This window comes from Cyprinus carpio, chromosome A4 (assembly GCF_018340385.1).
Source record: "Cyprinus carpio isolate SPL01 chromosome A4, ASM1834038v1, whole genome shotgun sequence".
In the NCBI taxonomy this organism is placed as follows: domain Eukaryota; kingdom Metazoa; phylum Chordata; class Actinopteri; order Cypriniformes; family Cyprinidae; genus Cyprinus; species Cyprinus carpio.
The window spans coordinates 17,086,650-17,100,165 of NC_056575.1; the positions used below are offsets into that span (position 1 = coordinate 17,086,650).

General features: G+C 39.4%; 1 protein-coding gene across 4 annotated transcripts in view; it reads left to right on the plus strand.

Annotated features, from left to right (window-relative positions):
• LOC109065022 (IQ motif and SEC7 domain-containing protein 3-like) overlaps positions 1 to 13,203 on the plus strand; it is a 129,445-nt gene extending 116,242 nt beyond the window's left edge. For 3 of the 4 annotated variants that reach the window (XM_042743353.1, XM_042743357.1, XM_042743355.1), the window contains 2 exons: positions 278 to 324; positions 9,332 to 13,203. In XM_042743353.1, the coding sequence (XP_042599287.1) occupies positions 278 to 324; positions 9,332 to 9,799 (515 nt within the window). In that variant the 3' untranslated portion in view covers positions 9,800 to 13,203. The remainder of the gene's footprint in view (positions 1 to 277; positions 325 to 9,331) is intronic. The other variant, XM_042743354.1, reaches the window with a different exon arrangement.
• Positions 13,204 to 13,516: the final 313 nt, after the last annotated feature.

Below are 13,516 nucleotides of genomic sequence, written 5' to 3' on the forward strand. Positions count from 1 at the left end.
TTGTAAGAGAATATATAAAGCAGAATATATATATATATATATATATATATATATATATATATATATATATATATATATATATATATATATATATCCCAGAATGCAATTCAATAAGCTAGTGGGGAAACCATTATATATGCATGGACGATATAATACTTCCATATCATCCCAAATTTAAAAAAGTGATAAAAACTTATTATTTTTATTATTATTATTGTATTGCATATTCAACCATTCTTTAAACTTTAGTCTGATTTGGACTCTTTTCTTTGCTCAGGCAAACAGGAAATGATCACATCACAGAGCGGACATAATGCAGTAGAGGTAAGAGCTCAGTGTTCTCGCAGGTAAGTCCCTACAGACCCCTAGCATCCGTCAGTAGCTTACAGCTTATAAGACACATAGAACTAGTGAACAGGAATTAACAAGCTATAACAGCCATATGTTCCTGCTGGAGTGAAAACACAGTGTCCTCAACCAGGCGACCTTCCACTTCCCCTAAAGTCATTCAAGACGTTAACGCCGCCAAACCCAAAGTCGACAGCAGCCCCCTGGAGGTAAAACTCATCTGTGCACTTTTGCCCCCTTCTGTTAAATTAACACTGCGGTGTGGAGGAGAATTTTTACAGAGTTATCAAAACAAACATTTTATACACATTTTTTCCTGGTTGATCAGAACAAGGAAAAAAAAAGTTCTGCAGTCAGTGGATAGAAGAAAGAAGAAATTCAAGTTATATAAGTTTTCCATATTTTTGGTAGTACTTAGAAAGGGAATATTTAATTAAAGTCAAAATTCAAACGTTATGCATACAACTCACTAATCTCTCAAAGATGATTTTTTTTTTTTTTGCGTGAACATATGCATGAAATGAGTTGTTACTGATTAAAAGTAAAACTATTGAAATAAACCTGTAATAAAATAAAATATAAATATGGCATGAAAATGTTGAAAAAAAAAAAAAACTTATTAAATGACTAAAACTTCAAGTGAAATAAAATTAAATGAAGGCTAAATGGAAATAAAATAATAATATAATAATACAAATAACAAAAGCACAACTCAAACTAAAATTAAAAACAAAATAAAAATATACAAATAAAATTCTTATTCTATAATACTTATATGGTGTATGATAGTAAATTACATGTTGTATTATATGAAATACAGCTTCTATAATTGTTAATCTATGTACATTTGCATGCTACGCTCACCATATTGCCATCATATCAAGTTTAAAATTAACTTTGAAAAAGTTAATATACTTTTGATGAATGAACTTAAAGAATAATCTTAAACACTTCCATGGTACTACTAAAATCATACAAACTTTTTGTATTCAATAATTTTTTATGAAATATGAAAAACTTGAAAACATTTTGAAACATGACATAAAGTAGTTTTAGAGCAGAACTATTTTTTACTAAACACACACACACACACACACACACACACACACACACACACACACACACACACACACACACACACACAATTGTTTTTCCTTTGGAATAATGTGCACTGATGAAATATTCACAATAACCCTTGTGAAAAAGAATTACACTTTATCATACTTTTAAAAAGACTACTTATTATGCAAATAATATACTTAAAAAAGTACTTCAGTCTGAACTGAATGTTATGTATTCATATTCTTAATTGCATGTTAATTGCAATTATATAAGCATTACAATTTAAATTTAGATTTACTGCAGTTAAATTTTGAATGTTTTTTGGGGCTTTTAAGTAGGGCTTAAAGGGATAGTTCATGCAAAAATGAAAATTCTGTCATTAATTACTCACTCTCATGTCGTTCCAAACCCCTAAGACCTCCGTGCATCTTTGGAACACAAATTAAGATATTTTTGATTAATTCTGAGTGCTCTCTGACCCTCCCATACAGCAATGTAATTACCATGGTCAAGGTCCAGAAACGTAGTAAGGAGATCGTTAAAATAATCCTTGTGACATCAAGGGTTCAACCATAATATTACAAAGCTACAAGAATACTTTTTGTATGCAAAGAAAACAAAAATAATGACTTTATTCAGAAATTAGCCATTAGATTAGCCATTGAACGTAAACAGCGTATGCTGTTCTGTGTCAGCTGCATTACACAGATGTTTTCTATGTTGTTTACACTTTGATTTGAATGAAAACAACAAATCTGCATGACACAGCTGACACAGAACAGCATAAGCTCTCAGAATTCATCAAAAATATCTTATTTTGTGTTCCGAAGATGAATTTATGGGTTTAGAATGACATGAGGGTGAGTAATTAATGACAGAATTTTCATTTTTGGGTGAACTAACCCTTTAAGTGTATCATTATTTATAATTTCGTAATTATTTCTATTGTGTTTGAAATGCAAAGAATGACAAAATATTATTTATTTATTTTTTATTTAACTGTACTTTAAAGTACAACCTGTAATTTTACATTATTACAAATTCCACTTTTTTTAATTTATGTTAAGAAACAGTCATGAAAGTGTACCCTCTTAAAGTATGCTTAAATAGCCTTCCATTTCTTTAATATTATATTATCTGCAGATTTTTTAAATTATATTATGTTAAAATTATATTGTTTTTCTTTTATATATTTTATATATATATAAACACTTTTACAATTAAGTGCACTTCCTTATCAAAAGGGAAGACAAGAAACATTAAGTAAATAGATTATTTAATTGCAAACCCAGACTCAGGTAACAGACGTTCGAATTTTCCACTGTGACATACACAAGAACAAGCCCCAGTGAACTCTAACATTAATCTGATGCAGCATCATCACCTCTCTGCAGGGGGATTAAAGACAAACCCTACATAAAATACATTACCCAGAGGGCCGTGCAATTAGCATCATGATGTAACACCATGTCTTGTGCTCATGAGGGAATTCAAGGACACAACGGTAAACAGGCACTGGGTTGGTGCACTTTATTCAAACAGATGCACTTGCTTCTGTGTGAGTCATGACAGCTTTCATTTCATGCCCACAAGCCTAAGAACCTAAATAGAGCTCATGCAGTGTAAAATGGAAGTTGTGGGGATGCTTACACAGATATTTCAATATTGAGAGTTCAAAACAGACTCAGAAAGTGGCAAATTGGTATAGACCAGTAAATGAAAGGGAGCATATTGGCTGGTGCCTTTTTTTCTTCTTTTTTTAGGAATCAGTACGATTTAAAGTCAAATAAATTAAAGTACAGTAAGAAGAAAGAAAGAAAGAAGGCAGATCAAAAAAATTTAAATAGCGCCAAGTAAATGAAAATTTTCCTTCAGGAACTTGAGCTGAGTAGAAAACACTATGGGAACGCCCTCAGTGTGACCGCGCTCTGAATCACATGTGTAATCAGTCCAATGGAAGGGCGAGATTACATAGGCAGGTGACGCAGTGACCAGGAAGCTATAAAAGCACGTGAGATGGAACCGGCATCAGCTTTCTGTCATTTAGCAAGCACTCTGTGTGTGTGTCAGTTGCAATTTATGTTCTGTGTGTTTTATTTACTGTTTTTTTGTCAAAGTAGCAAAATCAGCACATATAAGCTCAATATGTCTAAGAAGGTTGAGCGTAAAACCAAGCATTTAAAGGGTGAAAGCGGATCATGTTACAAACTGTGTGTTCCTCCCTGCCCACGCTACATCATGAGCGGGGATACACATAGTCTGTGCATAGTCTGCTTGGGAGCGAAGCACGCTGAGCCCAGTGAGTTGCTTCCCCTGCATACCCTTCACTCCCGGAAGGCTCTCTTCGAGGAGGGAGTCTTCGCCAGCATTCCCCGCGGTGCTGGCCCCACTTCCGCCATGGCAGAGTGGCAGCTGCACTCGTGGGGTTCACAAATGGATCTGGTGGAGGGAATGGAGACGGACGAGTCCCTATTTTCTTCCTCACCCACCAGATCCGCCTGATCTCTGGGAAACGAAGCTGGTTCTGTGGTTTCTTCCCCCTGGGGAGCGGGCTCGACACTCCACCTATCTTCCTCCAAGAAGGTTGATGTGGAGAGCGTCGAGGATTCGCCCCCTCAGTCACCCCATTATAAGGAGTTGTTGGAGGTGGTTATTCATGCGGTAGCTAAATTAAACATAGTTTGGCCTGCTGAGAAACAGGCTGACCCGCAAAAGAGCAAATTAGATGAGCATTTTCTACGAACTAAGCTGCCACCTCCACACCGGAGCCTGCCTTTTTTCTCTGACCTTCAGAATGAGGTGTCGAGTTCATGGGCGAAACCATTCTCAGCCCGCTTATTCATCCCCGCCTCTGATTTTTATGGCAATGTGGCAGGGTCAGGTGAACGTGGATATAGATCGATGCCCCGGGTAGAATAGACGCTTGCGAGCTATCTGTCTCCCAACTCCCAATAAATCTTTAAAGGCCCCGGTCTTGCCCTCCAAGCCATTGTGAACCACTTCAGCGCTGGTGGGCAAGGGGTACACAGCAGCAGGTTAGGATGGTGCATGTCTGCACACAATGGCTGTGTTGCAGGCATACCAAGCTGAGTTGTTTAAAGAGCTAGATGAAAGAGAAGAAGTAAAAGCAGATGTTATCTCAGAGCTGAGGAGAACCGCTGATTTATCTCTCCACACCACCAAGAAGATCGCCCATGCCATTGGGCAGTCCATGGCAGCTCTGGTGGCTGCGGAGAGACATTTATGGTTGACCCTGTCTGATATGAAGGAGAAAGACAGGGTCTTCCTCATGGATGCCCCGCTTGTGCCTTCTGGTCTGTTCGGCGACACCGTCAATTCCATCGTCGACAGATACCAGGAGGCTTGTAAACAAGCAGCGGTGTTCCACCGGTTTCTCCCATGCCATTCTCTAGCTCTGGGGGTTGCTGGATGTGAGCAGCCCCGGCCGTGTACCAGCTCCTCGTACAAGGAAGTCAAAAGTTGAGCGTCGCCTCTCGCACTCCCCCTCAACAAGACCAAGGTCGGCGGCGCTCTAAGCCAGGGGCTCGAGGCCCGATCTGAGGGTCGAGCTTCAGTCAAGGAAGCCCTCGACAAAGTGGTCCTGACAGTTATGGATCAAGACCACTGAGGGCAGCCCCTACTGGGGAAGAGTGGGGTGCACCGCATTACACGGTGTCCATCTCTCCTCAGAGCCCTCAGGAGATCAGTCTGCTAACCCTGCCAGAGTTCCAGTGTGCAGCAGTCTCCAGCGAGCACACATATCAGTTTCTTCTGCCCGGAAACGTAGTTGAGCTGAGATGCTCACCACCTCTTCGGGGGCCTCTAGAACGGTTAGTTCGGTCATTTCCTGCCATTCCTCGCCTTCAGGGCACCGAGCTAGCAGCTCCAAGTACACCAGAGACCAGTCTCGAGAGGCTGGTTCCCTTAGTAGACTGTTTAGCAGCAAGATGCTCACTGTCAAGCAGGTTGTGTCTCAGATCATGTCCGAGGACTGGTTTGTCACGATAGATCTAAAGGATGCTAATTTCCATGTCTCCATCCTTCCCACTCACAGGAAGTTCCTGAGGTTTGTTTTAAGGGGTGAAGCTTACCAATATCGAATTCTTCCTTTCGGCCTAGCACTCTCACCCCACACTTTCACGAAGTGTGTGGATGCTGCTCTAACTTTACTGAGACTCCAGGGCATCCGCATACTAAATTATATCGACAATTGGTTGATTTGGGCTCGATCAGAGCTGATGGTGGTTCAACATCGAGATGTCGTTCTCACCCATATGAAAAATTTGGGGTTGAGACTAAATGCCAAGAAAAGTTTGCCTTTGATCCTTATTGCAGTCAAGAGAGTCAGAGAAGGCCAGTCACTCCCTGTCAAGCAGTTTCAGAAACTATTGGGTTTGATGGCAGCTGCGTCCAACTTGATACCTTTTCGCCTGCTGTACATGAGACCCCTACAGTGGTGGCTCAAGACCAAGGTGCTCTCCCCAAGGGGAAACCCGCTTCACATGATCAAGGTCTCGCGGAGAGTCAGAGATGCCTTGGACATGTGGAGGAAACCTTGGTTCTTGTTTCAGGGCCCGGTGCTGGGAGCTCCTTGTCGCCGCATAACGCTAGCAACATCAGTGGGCAGACACCCCCTAGTTACATGTTTTTTTCGTGGTGCACTGAGGCTGAAGCCCCCCAGTACGATCTTGTGTCCCCATGTGGGACCCGGCTGTGGTACTAGAAGCTCTTTGTAAGTCTCCATTTGAGCCTATTGAAGAAATTTCTGATTGCTATATGACAATTAAGATTGCCCTTCTTCTGGCTATTACTTCTCTAAAAAGAGTTGGGGATCTTTAGGCCCTCTCAGTGGCCCATTCTTATCACTGGACACATACATCCACAGAGCTGCCCTGTGGAGAAGGGTGGACCAACTGCTTGTTTGCTATGGTCCCCCTAATAGGGGTCTCCTTGCTATTAAGCAGTCGGTGGATAGTTGCTGCCATTACTATTGCCTACGAGTCCTCTGATTTCCCCTCACCAATTGGGGTCAAGGCTCACTCAACTCGAGTTATGGCGGCCTCCAAGGCCTTCCTAGCAGGTGTGTCATCTTCAAAGCAGCACAATGATCCACGCCCCTCACATTCGTCAGATTCTATGGCCTAGATATGCGAAATCAGGGGACACCCGCCTATGACGTCTCGCCCTTCCATTGGACTGTTTACACATGTGATTCAAAGCGCAGTCATGCTGGGGGCGTTTCCACAGTGTTTTCGATGCAATGTGTCGTTCCCTTCGGGGAACCATGGTTATATACGTAACCTGGAGATGATCTGTCACTAATCCACCAGCCCTGTCTGCATTTTCTGTTTAACAGGCATATTTCCATTTCTGCTAGCATTACATGTAGCACATTAGTGGACTGCTATTAGCCTGAACATGATCAGAGTGGCAGCAACTTCCTTTCTAGCACTGAAAACCCTCACCTTAATCATGCCACATGTAAATGTCAGCACCCTATGAACCCCTGAAGGGCATGGACTGTCAGAACACATAGCAGGCAGCAGAAGGGTCAGAGGAAATGCCAGCCATATCCTGGAGGAGAGAGGGAAAGAAAAAGAGAAACAAGGTGTCCAGCTACTATAGACTAGTTGAGCCACCTGCCAGTTTAAACATGGCAGTATTGCTGTAATACATTTTAAAACATCTTTTAGCTGTTATGGATGGCAGTGATTGGCACATGTTAGCTAGACAGTGGATGTAAGGCTGAGATGGAGATGACCTGAAAAGTGTGCTAAGATGGACACAAACATTGAGAAGAAAGAGGAAAGAGAAAAGATATGGCAATGATGTTAGAGGGTTGCTGAGCTTCGGCATAGTCACTTTTATATTGAATGCATTAATATTTCATAATTTAACAGCAGTTTAATTTAAAATAACAGCATATATTTTCATATTCTTTTCTGAATGTACACAAAATAATTATTTAATGCTAATATCTTAGTGGTTTTCAGGGCTTTATGGAATCCTCAAGTTTGAAATGTTAAAAGCTTCAACTAGCAAATTATAACATTTGATAAAAGGAAATTGCACTTGATATATGATAATTTATTCAAAAAAATGTAAACACTGAAAAGGATGACAAAAACATTAATTTAAACGAGTGTAATGTTTTATTAATGTTTATTAATTTCAGTAAGATGAACAGTATGTGAATTGAGTTATTAGTTAAAAAAAAAAAAAAAAAAAAACGTTTTCGTAAAAAGTGAAAAAAAAACATAACTGAGGAAAAGACAAACTAATCTAACCAACTTCTTTTGGCAGCTTTAACATGCTAAAACTAAAACAAAAATAAATCTACCCTTATCAACGGAATTGGTTCTTGAAGTATTTTTTTTTCCTTTAATTTTTCCCAAAGAGATTTTAAAGTTCTTTGTTAAAGCGTTGCAAGCCAAGCAAACCAGCTATGAGGTGACACAACTTTAAAAACTTTAATGTGAAGCAAAAAAAAATAAAAATAAATAAAAACATAAAATAAAGATGGTCACAAAAATAAAGGTACAAGGCTGTGTTTTTTACTGGCTTTAGAGTGTGATTTACTTAACAGGGCAAATTAGTGTGAGAGCGCAATCCCATAAAAGGGTTGATGGGAGTGGAAAGTTCTGCAGTCGATCTACTGACAATATGCACATTAAAGCATACAGGCGCAGACAGATCATTTCTATAATGACCAACGCATTCTACCTCAAGCAGCGTAAATTAGCATAGGGTCACAAACAAGCAGAGATGATAATCAGGTGTGGGTAATTTATCAACAACACAGGTGCGAAATGGGTTAAGACATACATGCTTTTTTGGGCATTAAAAATTTAGCAGATACCAGTAAATCGACAGACACAAACCTTAGTAAAGTACATTGCATGATTTATTTAAACCATACATTTTGCTTCTGAAAGGGAAACTCCTACAAATGCATATGCAGAAAAGTCAGCCGCAAAAATAACTGTCTCCTCGCCTTAGGATTAACAACCTAAGAACTCATAGTAGATAAATTGTATTGTTTTATATATTAGGGGAAATGGTTTGGTTTTAATGTTTTTGTTGTTAACTATTTTCCCATGGAGGAAAATAATAGTTTTCTGTTTTCTATTTTCTTCTTCTTCTTCTTTTTTTTTACCTCCACACCCTCTGTTCTCAGACAAAGTGGTGCACTGCTAGTAAATTTGTCTAACAGTCAAGAAGACTAATTCAGAGGCAGGTGCCCTCACTTTATCCATCAAGCCAACCCTCAAGAGCCAGCATCTATCCTGAGACCAAGCTAGATTAATTCACTTTGAACTAAGAACTATGTTCATCACCCCTCAAAGTCATCAATCCCAGAGGCAGTGGAAGTATCCCACAGACAGTTGTGGATATGTGCCATTATTAGAGCCCAGTAGACAATTAGGAAGAGTGAGAGAGAATTGTTTGCAAATCCAGGCAAACTATTATTTAAGTCCCGAACCTTACGTACAGGTATGTGGAAAAATTGATGGCATGCATTCGGATGTGTGTCGTCTGTAGTTGTCCAATTACCCCCTTCCCATTGTTTAACCTGTCACCCCCTTTCTTGTCCCCCTTCTTCCCTGAAGTGTTGTTCATTCTCTATTCCCATAGTGGTTTCCAAGGGAGACACCGGGGCCCTCAGTGTCCTCTTAATAACCACCACACACTTTAAAGACACAAACACACAGTCCCCAAAACCCTCCACATCTGCAACCCCGATTCCAGCTTCCCACCCTCTGTCCGAGTCGCAAGACACCGAGCAAACCCCTTGTGCAATGTCCACACGCAACACTTTGCGCATGTCCATTGTGATGTGTGTTCACCAGAGGGCTGATGGCGGTAGAAGGAGAACAGTCTTATAACATATGATGCTATCTCTGACTGTTTTCTAAACTAGGTGTCAATTCACAACAGGCTTCAGACGTACCAGCTCAACGCGGCACCGCAGAGCCCTGAGAGCACCGCCCTTCTCAACCACCAGAGGGAGCTCTTCCAGCAGCCTCCATTGCAATGCGCCAGCCCCACACCCACACACTCCTACCAGCCCGTGTCCCTGGCAGAGATACGACCCGACACACTCATCCAGTGTCAGCAAATCGTCAAGGTCATCGTCTTGGACAAAGGCGGTCACGGACGCATGGAGGCATTCCTTAGCCAGAGCCCCACTCATCACCAGCTCATCCAGTCTGTCGTCTCCACACCAGTGCGCTCACCCGATGGCGGAGTCAACCAGGGGGGGAACGATGGTTCACAACCGCCCTTGCCTCCACCGCCACCACCATATAACCACCCTCACCAGTATATACCCCCAGATCCCCGCCTTGCACTGCAGAGGACCCCAAGTGGCTCTCGTAGCCTGATATAGAGTTCAAACCAATAACTATAAAACACTCCAGGCGCACTTTTGACCGTATTTATCTACACATGTATATACATGAAAGAAATATAATGAAAAAAAAAATGTTATCAATATGCACATATTTAAGGTAAGAGACATGAAGACTTTATTGACTTTGCAGAAATGTGAAACAACCAATAAGAAAATACGATTTACCTAATTGCTGTGTATTTTGAAACAATATGTAGTTTTATCAAATTTATATAACAGTTCTCGTCTTTCTGGACACTCTCTGAGGTTATATCGTTGAGTACTTGTTCTTGACAGGATTTCTTTGGTGCATTTTGTTATAGACAAAATGATTTCACTAAATAATGTAACACCCGATAACATTGGTTTTAATTCCACAGACACTTGCTTTTGTGCGGGAGCTGGTTTTACGTGTAAAAACACCCTTTTTGGCTTTTATTATCCTACTGATGAGTCTATTTAGTGTGTGTGTATGTGTGTGTGTGTATGTGTGTGTGTGTGTGTGTGTATGTTTTTGCTATGCTTGAAAATGATATACGTGCCAAAATGAGGACTCCCTCCTCCGTGGACTTTTTGCACTGTTGAACGCTTAGGGCTAGAGCAAACATATGCTTAAAACAATGATCATTTAGATTCCCTCTAGGTACACAGACATTAAAAAAAAGAAGAAGGAGAAAAAAAAAACTTCTAAGTGATAACATTAGCCACAAACTGTTTCATCCCCAACTTCTTATGTGGCAATGTAGGTTTTCTGTGAAAATGTGAATTACTTCCTAATTTTCACCTGTCTTTGAAAATGTCTTTTATGTCACTCCTTTTAACTGATATATGTGTGTGAACTGAGAATGTAGAAAGTATTAAGGATCTTTCACATGACTTGTCAACATTCAAGTCAACTGCTGCAATGCACCTAGCAAAATTAGGATGACTTCGGTTTTAATTTGCTTCTGATCTTTTTAAACATAACCAATGATTAGCAGACTTATGACTTATTATGTGAGCAGTGCCAATGCAAAAATGAAAACAAGAAATGTTGTACAACACAACATGATTTGCTATTGGTGTCCAAATTTAGCACTATTTATTTGCATGTGCTTTCTTTATCGTTTTAGTACCTGATACATTAATTCCAGCAGACTTCCACAATATGCTATGCTTTTTTAGGGCAGTACAGCATTGCTTCACCGCTGTGATCCAGTGGCTTGACCTCAGTTGACTGAATAAGTATAAATGGTTGTTCATGAAACTCTTCACCATGGTTTGATCATTATTTGGAAATTAATGGCTGCCGTGATCTCTAAAATATTTATAGTTGCAAGCAAATAGCATGAACTTTTTGGAAACTACTCATAATTTGGATGGTAGAGACAAACATAATTAAATTAATTTAAATGCACATGCCACTATACCAGCTCATTTTTAGTGTGCATTTAAACTGGATTTTGGGTGGTTTGTGAATGAGAGGTTTTTATGCTGAAATATTGCCATTGTGCTAACTGTGTAGTGGAATTTCCGTAGTGCCAGCAATCGTTCCATGATGTAGCGGTGCAAGCAGTGGGACTTTTATCCTGTTTAAAGCTCAAATATGTGTTACCTCTTCCGTTGCCTTTCACTGCGTATTTACTACCTAGCAACTTCGTAAAAGAATGCTTTTGCCTTTAATGGTCAAAGTTCATAGAGGGTTGTGTTAAAGTCCTGACACGAGTCATGTGAAAGGACCTTTTATGTGTGGCAATGCATCACGGCTCAATGACGGAAAAAAGAGCCAGTTATAGCCAGCGAATGGCTATAGTTCTCATGCTCAGGAATTTCAGAGAGTACCTGAAAGAAGATGATCTTTTAATGCTTGTACTTGAATTTAATGTAGCAACTTGGAACGTATAAGGCCCTTGTGAAAAGGCCATTTGATCCCAGCAACCATCTTTGGACAATGTGTGTTTGTCTGACATTCTGTGAAAAGAATACATAATGTTACATCACTGTCAACACATGACTCAGACATGGAACGTGGTCTCATAGTGTTATTCCTTCATCAATATTCACAGCTATATAAAGCGCCCAAGAAACACCCTTGAGCACCATCAAACTATCTCTGCCGTTTGACTCCTAAAACTCTTGTCTGATGCTTTTTAAAGAGCCTTGAGTGACACTTAAAACATCAACTGAGATTCACATTGTTGGCACAAAACACTTTAACCTGAATGTTTGTCTGGTTTGATCGGATTTTATCAGCTGAATGGAAAACTGATCAATGGATTAGTTTTGTTTTGCTTTGCTTGTATGTAGCTATCATGTATCAGCATATGAAGCAGCACAGAATTAGTACTGATAAATGTTAACTACCCACCATTTCTGATAAAGGTTGACATCAACATAAACATTTAAAGTCAACATGAAACATAATTCACCACCTATTTTGCTTCCAAAAATAGGTGGTGAATGTGTAAAGGATGTGTAAAGTGATTAATGATATTTAAAGAAAAATCCAGAACTAAACATTTGATTGGATCATGAATCATGAATGGAATAATGGAGCTAGACATAAATTTGGATTTGCCAGCACTCCAAGGGACATGGAGACTAAAGGTGAAATTCACCCTCGAGAGCAAATCTGACATTGCCTAAATAGCTATTTGGCTGTTGCCCCTTACAACCGTGGTGATATTATCTGGGGAAAAGAAAGTCATTTCAGAGGCACAAAAGCCAGGAATGTGTATTAATTGGATTTCAGGTTGACTTTAATCTGTAGTATTTATTGTAACACCATTGATGTGTCATAGGTAGCTGTGTGTCCTATTTCCTCTGTTTTCTTCTATGATTGTGTGTTTGTTTCATAATTATATTGCTTCTGTTTGGAGCTCCCAATCTGATCTTCATTTCCTCTTCTCATTGTGTCTTTATTTCCATGTATGGGGATGATTTAAGATAACGAACACCAGATCTTTCATATATAATGGTGAAAAACTCAACACATGAGTTTATTGCACAACCTGGACATCAGCAAATTGTCCTCTCTTCGTAATATCTGCTCCAATTAATTCTCAATTAATGAACTGTGCATTCTTTTCCACACAGTAAAGGAATAGGTCATTCCAAAATGGAAATTCTGTCATTATTTAATCTTCTTCATATCAAACCCTGTTGTTGTGTCAGAATAATAAATACAACAAAAATAAAATGAAACTGTGACTTTGAATTGTCACTTCATATCTCCCAATTAATGTAACTTTATTTATGTTTTTATCAATCCAGGCTAATTGGAAAAAATGATGCTTTGTTGCATCTTTGGGCATTTCATGTCATTTTTTTTAAAGTAAAATGTCCAGCATGTTCCATTTTCTCCAAAACAGATTAACATGATTGTGCCAATATTTTATTACATTGGTTGTTGTACATATTTCTGCAGTTTGGAAATGGAATGTCTTGCGAGTGGTGCTAAAAGTTTAATGATTTTTTTGCATTGAAAATAACATACCACCTACATAAAACCATACTCAAAACCGAACCTATAGTATTCAAACAGTTTAAAATGCCTTTCCTGAAGCAACCATCCCATTTAAGCTTTTTTTTATCACATATTGTGTCTTGTGTTTAACATAGTAGAGAAACTGCACAAAGAGTGACACATAAATAAATCTTTATCACTAATCTGTCTCTTAATAATTTTGGTGAAAAGGAATAAAAGTTGTTGGGCTTCTACTGCCACTAGTGTTC